This window comes from Aspergillus affinis (genome assembly GCF_023601865.1).
Source record: "Aspergillus affinis strain CMG 70 chromosome Unknown NODE_82_length_168771_cov_87_400459, whole genome shotgun sequence".
In the NCBI taxonomy this organism is placed as follows: domain Eukaryota; kingdom Fungi; phylum Ascomycota; class Eurotiomycetes; order Eurotiales; family Aspergillaceae; genus Aspergillus; species Aspergillus affinis.
The window spans coordinates 116,884-138,245 of NW_026515863.1; the positions used below are offsets into that span (position 1 = coordinate 116,884).

Here is a 21,362-nt window from a genome sequence, read left to right on the forward strand (position 1 = left end):
CACCGCTGTCGCAATCATGGCGGACAACGCCGAGCTCGAGTCGTTTCGGCGACAATGGCGCGAAGAAGTTGCGCGTCGCTCCAGGCCTACGCCGCCTCGACCGTCGCAACCGAGACAGACGACGCCTTCCATCGCCCGCCCAAGTCAATTCCCGCCCACTCGCCACGAAATATCAGAGCGGAAGGAGATCGAAGATGAGGAAGGGGCGGCATCGTTTGACCAGGGAGAAATTGTTCAAGGTGTTCATCAATTACACCTGAGCGCATCCGACGAGGATGCATTCCACTCTCAGGGCCCCCGGAAAGAGCCCAACTCCGCCCTCGAGCACTTCGAACGAGCGGTCGAGAAGGAGGCGGAGGGGAACTTGGGGGATAGTTTGCAGCATTACCGGAAGGCCTATCGGGTAAGCTCAGGAGTATTCGGTTGATCTGTGCTGGGCGTATACTAAGCTTTCCGTTCCTTTTCCACAGCTGGACTCGGCGGTCGACAAAACGTACCGCGACAAGCATTTTGCCTGGGCGTGGAAAAAGAAACCGGCTCAAGCTCCTACCTCTTCGGACAAGACTGCCCCCACGGGTCAGCAGTCCGACGATGCTCCCGAGACGCTGCCAACGCCTGAGCTCATTGCGTCGTTTGCCAACCTTCCCATTCCGCAGGCGGAACCCATTATTGAGAACACCCCTCCGCCTCCCTGCCCCATTGCGAACGTCCCGTCCGAGGTCTTGGTTGAAATTCTCAGAAATGTCGCATTAATGGACCCTGCCTCGTTCTGTCGGACGTCGTTGGTCTGCAAACGCTTCGCCTATCATTTTGCCAATGAACAGCCCATCTGGAGACGTCTCTGCCAAGGCTCTGAATTTGGCTTTAAATCAATGCATTATTCCTTCGCATGTGACATCATGGGCCACCGGGAGTACACCTTGGGACCGCGCTATACGCTTTTCCCCATGAACTCTTCGGCTCAAATCCCGAAGCCTTTGTCTTCCTGGAACGAGGTGTTTCAAATGTACCCGCGCATTCGCTTCACGGGTATCTACATCAGCACCGTCAACTACACCCGCCCGGGTGCAGCTTCATCCTACCAAAACGTCGCGTGGAATAGCCCTATCCACATAGTCACCTATTACCGATACCTACGATTCTACCCCGACGGATCCGTTGTCTCCCTGCTGAGTACCGTGGAGCCGCTGGACATAGTGCCGCACATCAGCAAGGAGAACGTGATGGCAGCGCGAGCAGTTTCTCACAAACAACACCATCGTCACGCCGCTGATGGCGGTACTGCATTATCTGGAGCGACAGAGCCAATCCCTCCCGTCGCGATGGGAGCATTGAAACAGGCGCAACGGGGTCGTTGGCGTTTAGCTCACCCGTCGCCGAGCTCCGAATCACCGGAAGAGGACACACCGACAGATCCGATCTCCGATTTCCTATGTTCCACCGGTAAAACTTCGTCGGATGACATGCTCGACCCTCGGGACATTGTCATTGAAACAGAGGGCGTCGGCCCAAAATACACTTATATCCTTTACCTATCCCTTCGGTCGACTGCGACGGCACCCCGCCCTAATTCCGGCGAAGCTCCGCCCAATACATCTAAAAATACCAAGTTAGCCTGGAAAGGATACTGGAGCTATAACAAGCTCACTGACGATTGGGCCGAGTTCCGACTACGAAATGATCGAGCATTTTCATTCCGACGTGTTCGGGGCTGGGGTATGAGCTAGGTAGAGGAGCGAGATTGATCATCTATACAGAGTATATAAACGATTGAAGGAAAGCTGGCTTAAATAGAATAGTTATACGACATAAATGGCGCTTCATTCTGGAGTTTAATGAAAAGGATTGAATTTTTTACTCGGATCAGATGATAAGATTTACTATAGTTTAATGTATCTGCTACTTTAACATATCAAATAGCCATAATATGTTTTTGATAAGTTCTATATACAGTAACTTAAATAACCTACAATCAAGCTAGAAAAAATGATATAGATTGATCATCTTCTAATTGCCCAGCTGTTCGACGAGAAGATTAAACATAAAGAGGAAGAAGGCAGAGAACAGAAATGGTGACACGACCCAACGTCACGGGTGACTTTATAAGATCATTGATTCCGCCACATCACGAGTAGGCACATACATTGAACTGCGAATATACCCAATATTAGACTGCTATACGTTCCATAAAATCCCTATCCAAATTGAAATCTGGAAATAGGAAATCAGGGAGTCCCATCGCAAAAGAGCTATTTCCAAGAAAAGCATCATCGACATTGTTGCGCACCGAGTCTGAATTCCAAAAATCCAAGGTTTCCTGTTCTTCGGTCGATTCGTGTATTGGACCAGAACTGGAAGAGGAAGGCGCGCAATCGACATTGCTCTCAGCATTTGGTTTGGTGGTCTCGATGGATTGGCTAGCTAGCTTCAACAATGGTCTGGCCGTGTCTTCCAGGAAGGGAAGCCTCTTCTCGAGGCAATCGACTCTATTTTCTACCAGGTGGAGGCTGATATCGAGGGACGGAGCTGGTGCTCTTCCACTTCCATTGAGGATGCCGGACTGAAGATGACCGCTGTGGAAAGATCCGTATGATTGATGAGAGTGCCGGAAGATGCTGTTGAGGATTGAGGAGTTGAAGAACCAGATGCTCTTTCATGTGGGAGTGCCGAGGGTGAATCAAGACCTGTCTGTACCATGGGCGGAAATGGCTTTGCAGCGCTACCCAGGTCTAAAGACGTGCGTTGGTTTTCGACAATACTTTTAGATATTAAAGAGAGGGTCCCTACATGGATCACTGGGAACAGGTATGTCTGGGAATCTGGCAGTCCATAAACCAGCCCAGCGCTCTTCCTGGGAAGAACGTAGCCGCACTTTGCATTTTTCCTGATGATTGCGACGTATTACATCAGTGTCGAAGGTTGAAAGGCATTTCCCGCAGACGAACTCCTCGTGAGTCCTTTGAAGATGTCGACTAGGATAAGTGAGCATATTAGCCTATCAAATGGCGCAAAAAGGCTTGACCTACTTCAGCTCTGAAAAGTATTCAAATCCCGCTCCTGCACAGATCAGATATTGGAGATTTTGAGTCCCATACTTTAATGGATCATGTTTGTGATAGATACAGGCGAATTTCCGTTTATTCTGGGCTCGCGAAGGCGAGCTAAAGCGCCTTTACTTTCGGCCTGGTTTGTCATCGTCACCATCGGATGAGGAACCTTTATCTCCCCCGGTGAATCGCGGCATTGCACAATCGGCTGGAACGCAGGGTTCTGCATTAGTTCCTCTGCGACTCTCTCCTGCCATCCGGAACGGCGATTCGTCCGGTAACGGTCGTCCGATTTCATAGTATCCTCGCAGATACCGATAGTTGATCGAGTGCGCGTTGGACTAGTCAGGATCACGGTTTCGATTAATTGAGTATAATTCTTGGTTTCATGCACCGAGTTTTGTTCTGTGGAGACTGCTCGTGGATTATGGCCCCGTCGCCATCTCCTGAAAATATCTCTGAGCTGATGTTTCCAAGCATCTTTGCTTGGGTTGCTTGTCTATCATGGTTAGAACACTGGACGCAGAGTAGACAAGATGGATGTTGCATGGATATAAAATAATTATTAACGTACCTTCTTGTTTAGCTTGGGGTCTGATGTTGTAAGGGGATCGTTACACAAGGTGTCTCTGTCTCTCGCCCTGTCGGTAATATAAAGACAGCTGGTCTGGGCTCAGGATTGAAAGGTGCATTAGATGATGAATTAGATGATGGACCAGATGGTAGATTGGACTCCAGGTTAGTTGGTGGGTTGGATAGTGGATCGGGCTTGTGACTGCAATCTCCTTCCCGGTCTAGGAGACTTAGGAGTATAGAATGAGAATCGTCCACCAAGGTTGATGTGCCAGACGAAGGGCTGGGTATGTGGGGCGATCTGGCCGGCGCTTTGAAGGGCGGCACTTCGAAGGACGGCGCTTTTGAGGCCGGTGTTTTCGGTTGAAACCCAAACCTAAATCGAGAAGTCATTTGCTTTCAGTATGATATGTAGTATGGAGTATCCTTAGATGGCAAGGGTTTCCCATGATGGATATATATCTGCCTAATAGTTAATCTTGTCAAGGCTTGTCAATTGTCAAGACCCTTAACTACCTAACTACGGGGTAGTTACCCAGATCCTATCCTCAACTTCATACAATGTTGCCAGTAGTCAAAAGGGCTTGTCTACCGCTTCTACCAACCGCAGTGAACATGGAATATAACTACACTCATAAGACTCTCCTAACCAAACTCACTACCTGCCATCAGTTCGATTCCAATGATAGAATACTTTTTATTCCCCTGAATTTTCACTAAACTACTTAATCTGCTTACCCGAGTGCATGATGGAGCTCTCATATGTTGATTACACTCCTATCAAGTCCAATACCGAAATGGCGGATTTCTTCCCTGAAATAATCAACCCCCTTCATTATGCGGTGGACGATCGTGCTAGGAACCCGCTACAGATGTTCAATCCGTCAGCTTACATCGAATATCCCCGTCCATGCAGTCAAGACATCTTGCCCAATGAGACGCATCCATGTACCTTCAGCCACCATGGCAAGTATCTCTAGCCGATCACATCGTGGACCTCTCGCATCGATCCCAATGATCTCGGTCTGAATGATGTCGCACCAGCCACACCAGAGGAGCAGAGCTCGGACTTCTACCAGCAACCTCAAAAGGAAAAGTTGGTGCCATTTTCATTTCATTTCATTTTTTTCATTAACCTTAAATCACTAGCTAATGTCGCACTCTATCACAGCTCCTCGAATCTCCACTGCAAATGGCAAGGCTGTACATATTACAAGCCTTTTTCCCGTACAGGGGATCTGATTCGCCATATCAAGTCGGCGCATCTCACTCGAAGACAATATCACTGTTCATTCAACTGTGGCTGTAAGCTATTTAACAGGAAGGACAACTTGACTGCTCATGTACAAGCCAGACACGAGAGTCGTCTATGACATTTATTGACCTGCAGTGTCATGGCATTAAGTCCGGCAGTAGCCCTGTCCTACGTCTGGATTTTTTTTCTCACGCTTCAAAATCTCAAGGCCTCTTTCCTTTCAGCTCTTTTGTCTTTCCCTCTTTGTACGTATCTTTCCTTGTTATAGCCTGGTATCTTTGGTTATCTCTTGCATAGATGATGGGTGTTTCTCATATACTTTTTAAAGCTCTGGCAATATTTGTTACGATATTCAAGGCCCAATTTTGATTATTAACAAAACTAAAGCTTGATTCCAAGGTATAAGTATTGTACTAATCGCAAACATATCACGATAGGTACTATCAGTTTCTTTGTAGACGGTAGAAAGCTTCTCCTTTGCTGTATGTATGTAAAATAGAGTACTTTCTTTCGCTAGGTAAAACTGCCGGATTAAGATTATATAGAATCTCACATCTTACAATTGTAAGAGTGCGGTAGTATATTTTTTCTTAAAAAAAAGATTCTTATTGAAATATGGATCTTCACGCCAAGCCTCTTATCGATAAGCCTCGCCCAAAAAATTTCGGGGTTTGCGCCAACCAGTCGATCTCACCATCTCCGATTCCGTTGCACACAATCATTCATACCTTAATCATACCGACTCCGGCTTCCACTCCGCAGGAGGTTGCAATTCATCATGCCGGAAATGGTGCACACGGTCTTCGCCGACTCCGACGACGAAGCGCCCGTCGCCAAAACGCAGAAGCCCGTCGACGCGAAACCGAGCCACGAAGCCGATTCCACGAAACGAAAATCCCCCAGCCACGACGATGGTAAGAAGAAGCACAAAAATAAGAAGCGGAAGCAGGATGAGTCGACGCAGCCTCAATCGCAATCTCAACCTCAACCTCAACCTTCACCCACCGCCGACGAGAACCGCGCACCAACCCCACGAACCGCCGACGAGAGGGCCGCAGCCCGAGCCGCAGCCGGCAGCGGACCTAGCAAGACGAAACAGAAGCCCCAAAAACATAAACAGGATCGGAATCAGGACCAGAAGTCGTTCAAGGATACCAAGCGGGATTTCGGCCCGCTGAGGGAAAAGGCCAAGGCGCTCTACGAGATCCGGAAAAACCTCCCCATCTTTCCTCATGGCGACGAGATCCGAGAATATCTGCGCCAGAACGACGTGATGCTCTTGATTGGTGAAACGGGTAGCGGAAAGAGTACGCAGATTCCGCAGTTCCTGGTGGATGAGCAGTGGTGTCGGCCGGTCAAGACAAGCATTACCAACGAGGATGGCTCGGAAAAGGAATTGGAGGTCGGTGGGTGCATTGCCATCACGCAGCCGAGACGAGTCGCGGCTATTTCGCTGGCGAGACGTGTTGCGGACGAAATGGGTACTCCTCTGGGTTCTTCGTCGCCGGCTAGTAAAGTCGGATACTCGGTTCGATTTGATACGTCTGCGTCGCCTAGTACAAGGGTCAAGTTTCTTACGGAGGGAATGCTTTTGCAGGAGATGCTGCGGGATCCGTGGCTGACCAAGTATAGTGCCATCGTGGTCGATGAAGTGCACGAGCGTGGTGTCAACGTCGATCTTGTCTTGGGATTCTTGAGAAACATGGTCTCTGGGAAGCGCGGAGGAAGAGGCGGAGTACCCTTGAAGGTGGTGGTGATGAGTGCCACGGCTGATATGGAAAGTCTTCTCGGGTTCTTTCAAGAAGGTTACCAGGCCCAGCGTGCGATTGAGTCGTCGGGATCAGGCAATACAGCGAACGGCAAGCCAACTAAACAGAAAGATGCCTCGGAGAAGAAGGCTAGTGATGAAATTGCTGTCTGCCATATCAAAGGTCGCCAGTTCCCTGTCAAGACCATCTACTCTCCAGAGCCGGTGCATGACTTTGTCGACGCAGCGCTCAAGGTCATTTTCCAAATTCATTACAAGGAGCCTATGCCCGGTGACATCCTGGTATTCCTGACCGGACAAGAAACCGTCGAAGCTCTGGAAAAGCTGGTGAATGAGTATGCCGTCGGGATGGATCCAGCACTGCCCAAGGTGCAGGTCCTCCCACTCTTTGCTGCCCTTCCTCAGGTTGCTCAGCAGCGAGTCTTCCTACCCGCACCACCACGGACTCGCAAAGTCATTCTCGCCACCAACATTGCCGAAACCTCCGTCACGGTGTCGGGAGTACGCTTTGTGGTCGACTGTGGAAAAGCCAAGGTCAAGCAGTTCCGCAGTCGCCTTGGACTAGACTCTTTGCTGGTCAAGCCGATCTCGAAATCTGCCGCCATCCAGCGTAAAGGTCGTGCCGGTCGTGAAGCCCCGGGTCAATGCTATCGACTCTTCACCGAAAAGGATTACCTCGATCTCGACGAAGTCAACACCCCCGAGATCCTCCGATGCGATCTCAGCCAAGCCCTCCTTAACATGAAAGCCCGCGGCGTCGACGATGTCATGGGCTTCCCGTTCTTGACGAGACCTCCCCGCGAATCCCTGGAAAAAGCTCTCCTCCAGTTACTGAGTATCCAGGCCCTCGATGGAACGGGCCGGATCAGCGAAATCGGCCAACAGATTGCCAAACTCCCTCTTACCCCGACCCTGGGTCGCGTGCTTCTAGCGGCGTCAGATCACGGCCCCGACTGTCTCTCAGATGTGATCGACATCATCTCCTGCCTGAGTGTCGAGACCATCTTCCTCAACACGACGACGGAAGAGAAGAAAGAAGAGGCCGAGCAAGCCCGACGTGATCTCTACCGGAGAGAAGGTGATCATCTCACCATGCTCGCTACCGTGCAGGCCTACGCAGCGGAGAATACGAACCGAAAGTCCTGGGCGGAGAAACATATGGTCTCGCACCGAGCCATGCAATCCGTCATGGTGAGTGCGGCTTGTTATTCTACCTTGCCCCTCTCCCCTCCCTTTGACAAATAAGTAACCAAACCCCCAACTGACACATGGGAATCACGCAGGACGTCCGCAAACAACTCACCACGCAGTGCCGTCAAGCCAAACTCCTCCCTGCCCTAAACGGCCGCGAGACCAACGAGTCCGTTATCCGAGACCCATCCCCAGAACTCATCCTCAAGAGCTTCCTGCGAGGATTCTTCACCAACACGGCTCGCCTCGTACCCGACGGCAGCTATCGCACCGTGGCAGGGAACCAAACGGTAGCGATCCACCCGTCCAGCGTCCTCTTCGGCAAGAAGGTCGAGGCGATCCTATACAATGAGTTCGTGTTCACGAATCGGACTTACGCTCGGGGTGTGAGCGTGGTGCAGATGGGGTGGATTGAGGAGGCTTTGCAGGATTAGACGCCTCCTTTCTTTCGTTCTGCCGTTTTGTGTATGTGTATGTGTTGATATGATAGATAGAGAAGTAGACGTAGAACCATATATACCCAATGTGTTAAGTATTTTCCATTTTTGGCATGCGCGTTACTACCTATAGAAGATCTCAACATTTCTAACAAGACGTCGTGGGTAGACTGAGAACATTCTACTAAGAGGTGATAATCAACCAGCTACAAATGATTACGATCTCATAAACAAAGTTAACGTAAATGGAAATTGTAGGACCACAACATCTAACGATAAGTGGAGTACATAAAGTACAGGATATGATACACAGGACTCCCTGAGACTTTTTATGCCCAACATAAATGGAGTGGAGATGATATATGAAGACAAACCAAATGAAAACATAAGGTAGGGGAAACGGGAGGAGAAATGATAAGGTGAAGGGAGGTAGTAAAAGTTCGGGTAATCAAAAAAGACGTGCAACACATTAAAACAAAGGGAAAATATTAAAGGAAACAAAAAATGTACCAGGAAATGGCCATACTATGCTAAGACACGCTCGAAGGGAAAACCTTTGCAAAACAAAGACGGTTCAGGACGAGAGGCGGCGCGGCGCAGTTTAGAACATACCGCCGCCCATGCCGCCCATACCACCCATACCACCCATGCCGCCCATGCCACCGGCGGGGGCGGGGGCCTTCTCCTCAGGGGCCTCGACGATGGCGACCTCGGTGGTACCGAGCAGGGAAGCGACACCGCTAGCATCAACCAGAGCGGTGCGGACAACCTTCAGGGGGTCGACGATACCAGCGGAGATCATGTCGACGTACTCGCCCTTGGAGCTGTCGAAGCCGCGGTTGAAGTCCTTGGCGAACTCATCGGTAAGCTTACCGACGATGACGCTGCCCTCAAGACCGGCGTTCTCAACAATGGTGCGAGCAGGGCGGGTGATGGCGCTCTTGATGATGCTGACACCGAGCTGCTGGTCGAAGTTGGCGGTCTTGACGCCGTCGAGGCCGTTGGCGGAGGCCTTCAGCAGAGCGGTACCACCACCGGGGAGGATACCACCCTCAACGGCGGCACGGGTGGCGTTCAGAGCGTCGACAACACGGTCCTTCTTCTCACCGACCTCAACCTCGGAGGAACCGCCGACCTTGATGACGGCAACACCACCGGAGAGCTTGGCCAGACGCTCCTGGAGCTTCTCCTTCTCGTACTCGGAGGTGGTGGGGTCGGCCATGACGCCGCGGATCTGCTCGCAGCGCTGGGCGATGGTGTCCTTGGTACCCTCACCGTTGAGGAAGATGGTGTCCTCCTTGGTGATGGTGATGGAGCCGGTGGAACCGAGCATGTCGGGGGTGAGCTTCTCGAGCTTGATGTCAAGCTCGTCAGTGAAGACGGTACCGTTGGTGAGGACAGCAAGATCACCAAGGATGCTCTTGCGGTTGTCACCGAATCCAGGGGCCTTGACGGCGGCGACCTGGAGCTGGCCACGGAGCTTGTTCAGGATGCAGACGGCGAGAGCCTCACCCTCGATGTCCTCGGCAATGATAACAAGGGGGCGGCGGAGAGTAGTGGAGGCCTCAAGGGCGGGGATGATGTCCTGGACGGCGGAGATCTTCTTCTCGGAGAGCAGGATCAGGGGCTTCTCGAACTCGACCTTCTGGGCCTTGGCGTCGGTGATGAAGTAAGGAGAAGTGTATCCACGGTCGAAGCGCATACCCTCGGTAACCTCAAGCTCGTCCTCGAGGGTCTTGCCTTCCTTCACGGTGATGACACCCTCCTTTCCAACGCGCTCCATGGCGGTAGAGATGAGCTTGCCGACGTGGGTGTCGCCGTTGGCGGAGATGGTAGCGACCTGGGCAATCTCCTCACCGGTGGTGATGTCACGCTTGTTCTGCTGGAGGTACTCCACGGCAGCCTCAACGGCAGCCTGGATACCACGGCGCAGATCCATTGGGTTGCAGCCAGCGGCAACGTTCTTGACGGTCTCCGAGAAGATGGCACGGGCAAGGACGGTAGCGGTGGTGGTACCGTCACCAGCCAGTTCGTTGGTCTTGGAAGCAACATCCTGGAGGAGACGAGCACCGAGGTTCTCAAACTTGTCCTGAAGCTGAACAGCCTTGGCAACAGTCACACCATCTACTCAAGTCAATATATTGACAAATAGGGATGGATCGGGGGTCGGAAGAGATGGATGAGACCTACCCTTGGTGATCTTGGGGGAGCCGTAGGGGGACTCGATCAGGACATTACGACCCTTGGGACCCAGAGTCGAAGTAACGGCCTTGGCCAAAGTGTCAACACCCTTGAGGAGCTGGGCACGAGCCTCAACACCGAACTTGAGGTCCTACAGAGAAAAAGAAAAAAACGGTGTTAGCATCGGGTGCCGACGGGACGGGATTTCGGTAATCACGGAAGAGCCGACCGGCATCTTCGCGATGCATTGCGAAGATTCACGGAAGCATAAGACGTACCTTGTGAGCAAAACGCTGCTGCTGCAGGTTGAAGCCGGCAGGCTTGTAGAAGGAAGCCCGCTTAGAGGCAGCAGAAAGGACAGAAGTCCTGGCGGAGAGAGCTCTCTGCATCTTGGTGACAAGGGAGGAAGGGAGAAAACAAGACAAACAACAAGAATTGATTAAGAAATAGGCACTGAGACAGATCTGCCCGACCAGAACTCTCAGAGAAAGAAAGGATAGAGAAGAAAGAAGAGAGAGGGAAGAGGGAAGAGAGATGGAGAAGAGATGGAGATGAAGCCAAAGTCTGGAAAATTTTCCAGGCGGTTCTCGATCCCCGGATTGTCTTGGCGGCAGAAGCTCCTAGAAGGTCACGTGCCCCGTTCCCGAGGGAATCGCTCGGTCCGTCGGAATTCTGCCTCTTAGCGCAGCCATCGGAGTCTATAGGCTTCATAGTTGTAAATGTCTTCTTACCTGTCATGTAGAGTGATAGGTGTGGCTGTTCGATATATAGTGACCTGATAGAGGAGGCATATACTACCTAGTAAACAAGTGTTCTGTATTTTACTCCTGTATTTTATCGCATTGTCTGGGCTGGTATAGAAAGTAACTATCAGAAAGGGTCTATATATATTGCACTTTACTATGGGTGTCCGGGATAATATAGGAAGTATTCAAGATACCCAACGACACATTGCTCTATTCCTATGGTCTGTAACAAAGTCGTAATCTCAAAGAAATACCTGTACTAGAATATTGGCCAATTGGTTTTGTTGTACTGTGAAGTTCCCTATGTTGTTAGTGCCGTATCTATACAACCAGAAACGAAGACGACAACAAACAAGTCTATATCTACCCACAACACCAGAGCCTTACTAGTGCCAGTCGACCCCTCCAGTCTGGGAGCTAGACTGCCCACCACTCTTTGTCATTTTGGTTGGGTCCTTAACTCCCTGTCAAGAGATCTTTTGCCCCTACTTCTCTGTCCAAGAAGCCCTTGTTGCTACTTCTCCGAACAAGAACCTGGCAGAGTAAGCAACCAGACCATTTCTGTTCGCCTTACATAACATCTATAGGCTGTACCTGCAGACGGCTTGTGTTTCCCGCAGCTCCTGTCACCTCACATTCACTCTGCAACAAGACTCCGAGCAAAACAGCTGACTTCAACACACATAGTACAGCTCCGATTGGCTCCGAGTTTTTGGATCTCATCGACTGACTTGCTCTATTCCTTTGATAGAGCAGGTCAGTCGTATCCCAAGACAAACACAAACGAGACAAGATGGGTTCCCCGAAGAAATCGTTGAATAGGCCAAAGAAGCGTGTCTTGGTCCGTTGGGATGGTGTGTACATACCCAAACCCTGCCTTGTGTGCTTGCCTTGAGCATTACTCCGGCCCACCGTCGCCTAGAAATTCTGCTGACGACAGTAGAAAACCTGAATGAGCTTCTTCTGCTATGCGTCCAAGCGGTTTGCAACGCTCAGTCGGTAAAGATCCCGTGGTCGGAAGTCGCTAAGACCATGGGCCATAATGTCACCGAAGGAGCGATCGTCCAGCATTTAGCAAAACTGCGCTCTCGTCGAGTTTCGACAGGCAAGGTCGTCCCCCCACCCCTGCGACGTGGCGGAGTCGGTGTCGCGATCAAACCGACCAAGGCTGCCACCGGGGCTAAGCGCAAGGCTCACAGAAGCCCGACGGGAAGCGACGACGAGTCGTCGATGCCTTTTGAATGCGACGATGCCTCGGACGAAGACTACACTGAGAGACGCCGGACCAAGAGAAAGCCCAAATTGGGCAAGAAACGCGAGTCAACCCCCATTAAAGAGGAAACCGATTCGGAACGCAACCGGGAGGAAGCACGCGCAAGCTCGGAGGAGCTGCTAGTCCCTGGGGCTACGTTCCTTGATTTCCCAAACAGCGACGTTTCCGACGACTCTTCAGCGGAGTCTAGTCCTATCCCTGCTGGAATCTCTAAAATCGTGGTCCTCAAGTATAGGCGACAGGTACCTGAAAACCAGGAGTTGATCGATAAAAACGAAGAAGAGGTTGCCCCTACCTCAGCCGAATCTGGCGGCGCGAATCTCCAAGTGATTGGCAACAATGGGAGTGACCCGTTGGGACTTGATTTCAATGCCAATGTGCCATTGGCCAATCCCGACCTCGCCGGCTTCGTCAATCCGGGTTCTTTGCTCTTACAGCCTTTTGAGAACATGCCAGAGAGTTCATATATAACTCAGACCGGTATTACATATGAAATGCCTCTGCAGGATACCAGCGAGCTCCCCAGCGACATAATGGGCCAAGATTACCTCATCGATGATACCGATTTCAGCTGGGAAGCTTTTCTGGCTGATGGAGGCCTGGGTTTCTCTTAAAATCAGCACGCTTGGAGTTTTCTTTTTACGCATTGGGCGTTCATTTTATGGGTTTTGATCGGAGTTGGGGATGCTGGTTGAGCTTGATTTCTGAGAAGTATTGATCTATCGCCATTTTATCTTCACAGAGACTCTGGATTTTATTCATTTGGTTTGTTTTTGTTTTTGCTCTTATTGAATTCACGTTTGATGAAAAGTATCCACTTGGGATGCTGTATTTGGTGGGTTCTTGATTTTCATATGCGGAGAGCCTGGATTGCTACATACTGGATGGGACATTAGCAGAGATTTCTTTATGATTTGAGGGAAATAATGATAATGATAATGCAGAATGGACTTTGAACATTAAGATTCCATCACCGGTCTACGTACGTCTCGACGGATCCCTGACCACGGGAAGACCAAATCACGTGTCGTTCACCACGTGACCCTTCACCCGAACCTCCGGAAAGTCGCTTTGCAACGCATCCCGACAGAGACCCTTCTTGTGCCCTTTTGATTTGCATCTCTCTCATTCTCCATCCACCGTCACAATGGCCTACTGGAAAGCTGCTGGTCTTACGTATGTCTGCTCTCTGCTTCCTGCTAGTTTTTTATCGTCTTCGATCCCTCGACTCCGACCGCTGACTTGATCCCCAGCTACAACCGCTACCTGGCCGTCGCTTCTCGCGCGGTCCGCCGGTCCCTGAAGGACGGTCCCCGTACCGCTGCCGAGCGCCGTGGACAGATGGACCTTCGTTTCGCTAAGTGGGAGGTTCGTTCATACCTGGATTGATTAGATACAGTGGTCTCGTGGATGTGTAACTGACCGGATGTTCTCCCATCGGCAATAGGGCGGCAAGCAGGGCGAAGTCAAGGCCCTCGGCCAGGCCAACGACGAAGCCATGGCTCAGCAGGCCAACTCGAAATAAGCGAAACCCGATCCCCAACAATCGATGCGAAGACCAGAATGTATTCGGAAGCAGGAGCGAAGAGTGACTTTCGGAGGGGAGATGTTTCGCAGCGAAGTGGTCGACGATTGCAGGAAAGATCTGGATTCATGTAGCATATTGGCCCCATTCAATCAGGCACAAGTAGAAAGAAAGGGCAGTTTATTCTATATCTTGCTTTTCACTTGCCCGTAGTAGATCTCGTGGCTTCGTAGCTCCCCTGTATTGACCGACCTAAAGCCTTCTGCAAAGAGCAACTCTGCCCGGGACTGCTCTGCGTTGCCGCAAGTTTTGCCCGTCCGCCGCTCTCCCCGCCCTCTCTTCCTCCCCTCTCTCCCCGAACCTCGTTTTGTCACCTCTTTTATCCCTCTAATTAACTTATTCTTGTATTCTTGGGACTCGCTTACTCCTACCGGACTCATCCAACAGGCTCAGCCCCGACAAATCTGGCAGCTGGCTGCGGATTGACGAGTTTCTTCTATGCTGTCCACCAACGAGGCCCCTAAGATGCGAGTCACCTCGCAGTCCGTCGTCCCACGCGACATCACCGAAGAGCTCACTGCTGCTGCGTCAAGTGAGTGCGGCCCTATATATAACGGATTCGGAGGGCATTGGAGATGTCGCTAACGTCGTTTCTCTGTTTCTAGCTCTGCAAACCGGCCAACTCGTCAAAGATGAATACTTTACGCTGTTCGAGGCAGTGGGTGCGCTGGAGGTGCGTTGCGCGTGATCAGGAACGCCTTCATTCTACCTTATATCGTCCTTTCGCGACAGAGAATACCCACGCCATTAAAGATTACCAGTTCAGAAAAACTGACGCATGCGAAATGGCAGATCATGGACTCCAGAATGGACAGCGGATACCTTGGACCCGGAGAGAACAACGCACAGGCCCTAGAGGACGACTACGATATCATGCGGGAGCTGGCTCCGGAGGAGGTCATTGGGATCATGGACGAGCTGCTTTTCCACGAGGTTGGTGGATATGTTCCCACACCTTATGCACGGGAGCTCTGCTAACGGGATCGATGACATTACGATAGATGACATGGCACAAGGGCCACCCGCTCTCGCTGACCCTCTTTACCTCCCTCTACCTCGATAACCTATTATGGCCCGTCCCCAAATCTCTCGAAGAAGCCCATTTTAGTCGTCACCAGCCCGGCGGGAACAAGGCGGAAACAGGACTGGTGCATGGAGTGCTGCGCGCATACTGTCTTGCGCTGGTGAAATGTTGCGATTTTGTGCATTCGCGAGTGGCGGCTGAGTACTACTACGAGGTAGGTGGTTGTGGATTTGCACTTTGATTCGGAGGTGGGTGAACCGTTGCTGATTCTATCATACCTAGGAGGAGGACTTCGTCGCGCAACTCTACAATCGCAACCTGCTCTCGCAATTCGACGTACATTACTTTCTCAATCTGTTGGACCGTGCGATCTCGTGGATCGACGAGCAAGAGGCAAGGGTGGACGAGACTATCAAAGAGGCGATTAAATGCCGTCTTACATTCCGGCGCCACTTTCTTCTGGGCCTGAATCAGGATATCAATGTTATAGAAACTCGGTCCGCCGAACACTTCATGTCCTGTTTATCCAAATTGGACACGCTCACCAAAACCGTGTCCCTGGGAAAATCGGTCCCTGAGGCATTCAGTTGGAAAATTCAACGGAAACTGGCCAGCACCGTGCCTCCTCGTCCGATGGTGAAGATTAGCTCTGACGATGCGCTGGCGCATCTGAAACGGTTGTGCCAGGATGCCATTGACCTACTAGGACTTCTTGATTACCGAGGACCGTACAACGTCAAGGTATGATCACGATGTCGTTTGGGTGCTATCCCCCTTCGTCCATTATTCTGACTATCTTAGGTGACTATTTGGACGCTGTTGGCCCGAAAACCCCAGCCATCTGTATATATCCGATCTCTTCTGCAAACAATCATCGTGAACAAAACAACCGTGCTTGGAGCGATTCCGGTGAAGCAGTTCCTCTACGACGAGCTAGGGGAACTGGTTCTTCCTACCAGCACGCTGCTACAAGCCAGCACGGACGAGACCGAGATGCCGACCGACCCCCGCTTCCAGATTGCCCAGCATATGGACGCTTTTGTCAAACGCTTCGCTCAGGTATTTTTTCCCTTGGAATTCGTTTCGATCTCCTACTTGATTGGAACTAGATACTCACATCTATCTGTAGCCCTTCGTGGATACTTTCCGAAGCGCCTGTCTGAATCGCTGCCGTATCCGCCGAACGGTCTGCCATACCATCCTTGACTGGGACAACCTGCAAATGGAGGTTAGTGTCACCTCGCCTCTCAGTTTCTACCATCTCTATCTAACCACCACACCAAACACCAGGCCGAAGACCTTGACGAACAGCTTCGCACTCTAAGCAACGAGCCCCCTCTGGTCCTCTCCAACGGGGACACCACATACTCCTATCCTCTCAGCAGCTGGGCCTACCACCAGAAACTGAACCAATTCCGCCTGATCCTGCAACTGGGCTTCGAGCTCTCGATCTACTCGCCCGAAGAACTACCGGGAATGTACTGGTACCTCTCGCACATCTGCTCCACGCACCTGGGCCACATCGACCGCATCCGCACCTTCACCGTCGGCACAGCGAAACGCAACCTAACCGGACTCGCGGGCAAGAAGCGCCAAGCGGCCGAGCGACACGCCGTACTCCAGAGATCGCTACGCCTGCTCGAGCGCCTAACGACGCAGATCGTCGCCGTCGACGCATTCGCCATCGCCCTGCACGCACTGTATGTGCTCCTCGCGCGCCACAAGGTTCTCCCAAACGCCGCCTCCCCGACACAGTCGTACGCCCGCGATCGGCTGCGCTATGAACTGCGCATGAAACCCTTCATCCCCATCACGTTACCAGAGCTGGTCCCGTTCGAGGAATACCACCGCGAAGCCACGCTGGACGGCGACTCGGATGCCACGGTACTGGAGCGCGCCACCAAGGCCATTTCCGAGGCGCGCAAGGCCTGGGAAGCCACCCTGGCTAACGGGGCCTTCGTCAAGGACGATGACAACGCCAACGCCACCACTCCGACCGACGCTCAACCCGCAGGAGCGCGAGCCATCGAAGAGAACTGGAAACAGGACGTCAAGGACACGATGCGTGCCTGCATCGGGGCCAGCATCGCCATCGAGACGGTGAAAAAGGCCCTCGCAGCTCGGTCCGCCCAACCAGGCGGTCCCGCTCCCACCGGTGCAGGTGCAGCTGGCGATCTTGAAACCGCGAACCCCTCCAACCCGCTGCGTCTCCACGTGAACATCCCCGAGACAGGATCCAAGACGCGTTGGCATGATTGGTGGGTGGTTCCCCAGGTGTCGCAGATCGCGAGCCCACCGTGATTTACAGAGGAACAAAAAGAATGCAAATGCCGATGATCATGTCCTTGCCGATCGAAGGGGCGGGGCAATTGACAATTGACAACGGTCGAGGGGAGGATGCAAGTGCGATGAGGAGAGAGAGAGCTATCATGACGTTATGGATATGAGCGATAATTTCCACCACCCACATTTCAGTAGACCGAATCTAAAAAATAAAATAAAAAAATTTCAATTGAAGAGGGAAAGAAAACCCAAGAGCAACTAGATGTATCGAGTGTTGACAGTCGAACTGGATCCGCTACTCCACCGACACCACGAGAGCCAGCGAATGATGCGGAGTGACGATGGAGGCAGAGTTTGGGATGGGACTGGCCTGGCTGCAGGTAACCGCAGGGATCGACGATCTTCTGCTGAAGAGCCGAGAGATAAGAAAGAAGAAGGTCAAGTCAAAGAATTGGATTGTCACGAATAGATTGACTGTAACCAGGAATGGGACAAACTAGGCAGCCTGAGGCCGGCAATTCCGCGGGGTCCAGAAAGTGCCGGGATCCTCACTCTCCTCCTTAAACCTTTCCTTCTAATCGGAACCTCCTCAGGGTCCGAACTCTGCAGCCCATGACTTCATCGCATTCAATGCCATTTTGGCCTGTATACCTCTCCTCTCTACAACTCGAGATGTCGGAACCTTGAACCCGGTAAATCTTGGTCCATCAAGCGGATCATTAGTGAGATCGATCCAGATCTGATCGGCACCACGCCATCTCGGGACACTTTGGCCGTAACGAAAGCAAGAAAAGCGTCGCCAGAAATCGAAGCGAAACGAAACGAGACCAAAATAGTCCGTGGCTGCTTCTCACTAACGAGCGCCGGCTGATTCGTCCATTCGCAAGCTGGAACCTCATCTAGATGTCCTTCTCCAGGCGGCACGGAGCGCCTCGTCCACCGATGCTCTGACGATTTCCAATTTCTATTCGCTCATGCCGTGCCAGACTCGTCCAGCTTCTGCCTCTGTTTTCCCTCGTTTCCCACATCCCATCCCATCCACATCAAATTCCGTGGCTGACCTTTTCCCTCCTTCTCCTCCCCCCCACCCTCTGGCTCCGGGTCTCCGTCGCGCTTGAAGGGATCGATCATAACCAAATTGTAACCAAGTTGATTGATTTTGATCCTTCCTTCGCTTCGCTTGGCTCCTCCTCTCGATCTCCCCTTTCCCCTTCCTTCTCCCTACCGCAAAAACCCCAAGTCAAATCAAATTTCCCTGGAACAAGACAACCACGACGATCTCTGGCGTCTCTTACCCCAACCCGCCCTCTCCGATCCATGCTTAATAACCCACACCTGTTCGATGCCAATCACGCCTTCCGCCGTGGCACGCAGTCTCCCAGCTCGATCCTCGCTCGCTCCCTCTCTTCCTCTCCCCCCCCCCCCCCTTCTATCCCCAGCCAGCGGGGCGGTCGAGAGACTCGCTTTCCTCTCGGCCCTGATACGTGATGCCTACCTATCCGATTCGTCGCCGCCCTCGTGAGTGCAAGACCTGTCTGCCCTGTCGAGCCAGCAAAGTCCGTTGCGATCGCAATGTACCCTGCGGAAATTGCGTGAAGCGCAACTTCAACTGTTCCTACGGTCGCCCGCCCCCAACGACCCCCAAGCCGGCGCTGGTAAGCGAATCTTTCCCTACGACAGCCTCGACAGCCTCTACGCCTCAATATTCTGCTACCTACCTGTCCACCGCGCGAGATGTGCCCTACGGTGCCGAGGCCCCCGATGACTCGCTCTCCGACACCGTGAACGTGTCGCAGATGGAATGGGACGAGATAAATTCCAAGATGCAAGCAATGGAACAGATCTTGTCCAGTCTCCATTCCTTGTTTCAGTCCCATTCTGCCCGGCTTACCGAGCCCCAGTCCGAAGCACCGACGATGGAGGAAAAACACACACCGACAACCGAGGGAATATATGGGGCCAACGCCTTGAAAACGGGGCCGGTACATATTGGTTCGCGGTCGGCGTTAGTGGATATATTGAATAAGTCGAAAGGATCAGACGGGACGGCGGACGCACTCCCCAAGGATGATCTCCTGGCAGAGCTGGCGCTCGGGAATGAGTCTGCCGCATATCCCTTCGTGGATCTGTGGTCGTCGGATCCATACACCTTCAATATTGCAGGCGTATGCGGTGTGCTGCCGGATGACGAGCAATGTCGAAAGTGGGTGACCTTCCCCAAACACCCATTGCTTCCTTCGGCGCTGCCTACGTCGCATTTGACTGTCCGCTGATCTTTGCGTCACACTGCAGGTTTCTAGGGTATTACCGGGATATCGGTGCGGTTCTTTATCCCGTGCTTCCGAACATCGCCAAGCTGGAGGACGATATGAATCGATTACTTCGAGGGAGGCTGGCTGCGGGAGGTGTCTATCGGCCCGACGCCAATGGGTTAATGAAGCCGTTCGGCATGAGTTTACCTTTCCTGAGTCTGCTCTTTGCCGTCCTCGCGTCGGGGTGTCAATTGTCCGATTTGTCAGGAAGCCAACGAGAGTTGACCTCATGGGTTTATGGTTGGTGCATTACTGCCTTGGCCGCTCGTTCCATCTAAGCTGACCTCGGTATAGTGTCGTGTTCGTACCAGTGTTTGCGCATGATGAACTATGTGGCTCAACCGACTATCGAAGTCATCCAGGTCCTGTTGATAATCAGCAACGTGCTATCATATAACATGAACGCCGGTGCATCATATACCTTACTCGGTAAGTGGTCGGAATAATTTGTGTTATCGATGTCATAGAGCTGTCGTTAACGGAAGATTTGATTGTGAAGGAATGACAGAGCGAATGTGCATGGTACTTGGTCTTCACGTCCAGACCTCGGGGTTTTCGCCAGCTGCTCAGGCGATACGGCGAAGGTTATGGTAAGCGATGCCTTGAATTGTCTGCGGCATCATTTCCTTCTTCCTTTATAGTAACTCGTGATCTCAGGTGGACAATGGCTTTCCAGAACAGCCACTTCTCCCTGGCTTACGACCGGCCGTCGATCACCATGGTCAGCCAGCCGGAAATTTCGTATGATCCGAAGTCGATGCCGGGTCACCGCTCCTATTTTGAAACCCTCTGCCGCATTATTTCGGTCGTGCTGGAGATGTTGCGGGGATTGATGTTCTCGCACCATTCTCACCTGCGATACCATGAGATACGCGACTATAAGCATCGCATCGAGCGCATTATCACGGAGGCCGCGCCGCATCTGCGGTACCCGGAAAGATGTAATAGTCTGGCACAGAACATCGAACGGACGGAGTTGCGCCTACACTCCTCATACTACATCTCGGTTATGTGTCGTGTGGCGCTGGATCCGGATGCCCCTCTGGATGAGCACCGTCGCGAGATTATTCGTAACGACTGCTTAGTCAATCTGATCAACACGATCGAGGCGTTTGTCGAGCTCCACTCGCTCAATTCTCACTGTTCGCGCACCTGGATCAGCCTGCAGCGATCAATCGCATCCGCCTTTCTTCTGGTAGCAAATAACAATGACCAGATCCACACTCAAACGTGGGATCTGATCCAAAAATTAGAGCGCGTCCTCGCGGACCATGTATATGCCGATGGCGACTCCGGCCAGAACATCCGGACCGACTCGGCCAAACATCTCGCCTCGTCGCTGCGAGCGCTTCAGGAGGTGAGCGCGGCGTTCCACTTTCAGCGAAAAGGAGCGTCGGCGCCAGAGACGGCCAACATCACCCCCATTTCCCCCGCCACGGCGCTCACGTCCCCAGCATCGGTCAATGTCGGTCCCAGCATCTCGTCCAGCTATCCGCCGCAGTATGAGCCACGAAGGGAGAATGGGCATATTGGCGACATTCTCAACCGGGTGTCGGATGTGATGCTCTTCCCGAGCATGAACATGGGAAATGCATGATTTCGGGCTTGCTTCATCTTTCGTAACCCACCCCTGTCTCCATATTTGCGAGCACTTTACCATCGCGTGTCTCTTGCAATTTACCGGAGA

General features: G+C 52.1%; 7 protein-coding genes across 7 annotated transcripts; 6 read left to right on the top strand and 1 right to left on the bottom strand.

The window, feature by feature from the left end:
• Positions 1-16: 16 nt before the first annotated feature.
• On the top strand, positions 17-1,727 carry KD926_010593 (putative F-box protein (Pof7); the record flags this gene model as incomplete). Its single annotated transcript, XM_053102972.1, has 2 exons — positions 17-403; positions 471-1,727. The coding sequence occupies 2 exons, from the start codon at positions 17-19 to the stop codon at positions 1,725-1,727; spliced, it is 1,644 nt and encodes a 547-aa protein (XP_052953630.1).
• A 3,926-nt stretch (positions 1,728-5,653) lies between these two features.
• KD926_010594 (putative ATP-dependent RNA helicase (Hrh1)) lies at positions 5,654-8,268 on the top strand (the record flags this gene model as incomplete). The annotated part of the gene is made up of 2 exons (XM_053102973.1): positions 5,654-7,834; positions 7,927-8,268. The coding sequence occupies 2 exons, from the start codon at positions 5,654-5,656 to the stop codon at positions 8,266-8,268; spliced, it is 2,523 nt and encodes an 840-aa protein (XP_052953631.1).
• A 604-nt stretch (positions 8,269-8,872) lies between these two features.
• hsp60 (chaperone ATPase HSP60) lies at positions 8,873-10,841 on the bottom strand (the record flags this gene model as incomplete). The annotated part of the gene is made up of 3 exons (XM_053102974.1): positions 8,873-10,395; positions 10,462-10,603; positions 10,731-10,841. 3 exons carry the CDS (start codon positions 10,839-10,841, stop codon positions 8,873-8,875), a joined length of 1,776 nt encoding a protein of 591 aa, XP_052953632.1.
• A 1,150-nt stretch (positions 10,842-11,991) lies between these two features.
• On the top strand, positions 11,992-13,085 carry KD926_010596 (uncharacterized protein; the record flags this gene model as incomplete). The annotated part of the gene is made up of 2 exons (XM_053102975.1): positions 11,992-12,052; positions 12,121-13,085. 2 exons carry the CDS (start codon positions 11,992-11,994, stop codon positions 13,083-13,085), a joined length of 1,026 nt encoding a protein of 341 aa, XP_052953633.1.
• Positions 13,086-13,618: 533 nt separating this feature from the next.
• On the top strand, positions 13,619-13,996 carry KD926_010597 (ATP synthase subunit epsilon family protein; the record flags this gene model as incomplete). The annotated part of the gene is made up of 3 exons (XM_053102976.1): positions 13,619-13,647; positions 13,725-13,839; positions 13,919-13,996. The coding sequence occupies 3 exons, from the start codon at positions 13,619-13,621 to the stop codon at positions 13,994-13,996; spliced, it is 222 nt and encodes a 73-aa protein (XP_052953634.1).
• Positions 13,997-14,521: 525 nt separating this feature from the next.
• KD926_010598 (N-alpha-acetyltransferase 35, NatC auxiliary subunit) lies at positions 14,522-17,381 on the top strand (the record flags this gene model as incomplete). Its single annotated transcript, XM_053102978.1, has 8 exons — positions 14,522-14,588; positions 14,662-14,729; positions 14,849-14,989; positions 15,058-15,294; positions 15,363-15,821; positions 15,882-16,139; positions 16,210-16,308; positions 16,371-17,381. The coding sequence occupies 8 exons, from the start codon at positions 14,522-14,524 to the stop codon at positions 17,379-17,381; spliced, it is 2,340 nt and encodes a 779-aa protein (XP_052953635.1).
• A 1,469-nt stretch (positions 17,382-18,850) lies between these two features.
• KD926_010599 (cellobiose response regulator) lies at positions 18,851-21,272 on the top strand (the record flags this gene model as incomplete). The annotated part of the gene is made up of 5 exons (XM_053102979.1): positions 18,851-19,566; positions 19,656-19,915; positions 19,970-20,104; positions 20,175-20,265; positions 20,333-21,272. 5 exons carry the CDS (start codon positions 18,851-18,853, stop codon positions 21,270-21,272), a joined length of 2,142 nt encoding a protein of 713 aa, XP_052953636.1.
• Positions 21,273-21,362: the final 90 nt, after the last annotated feature.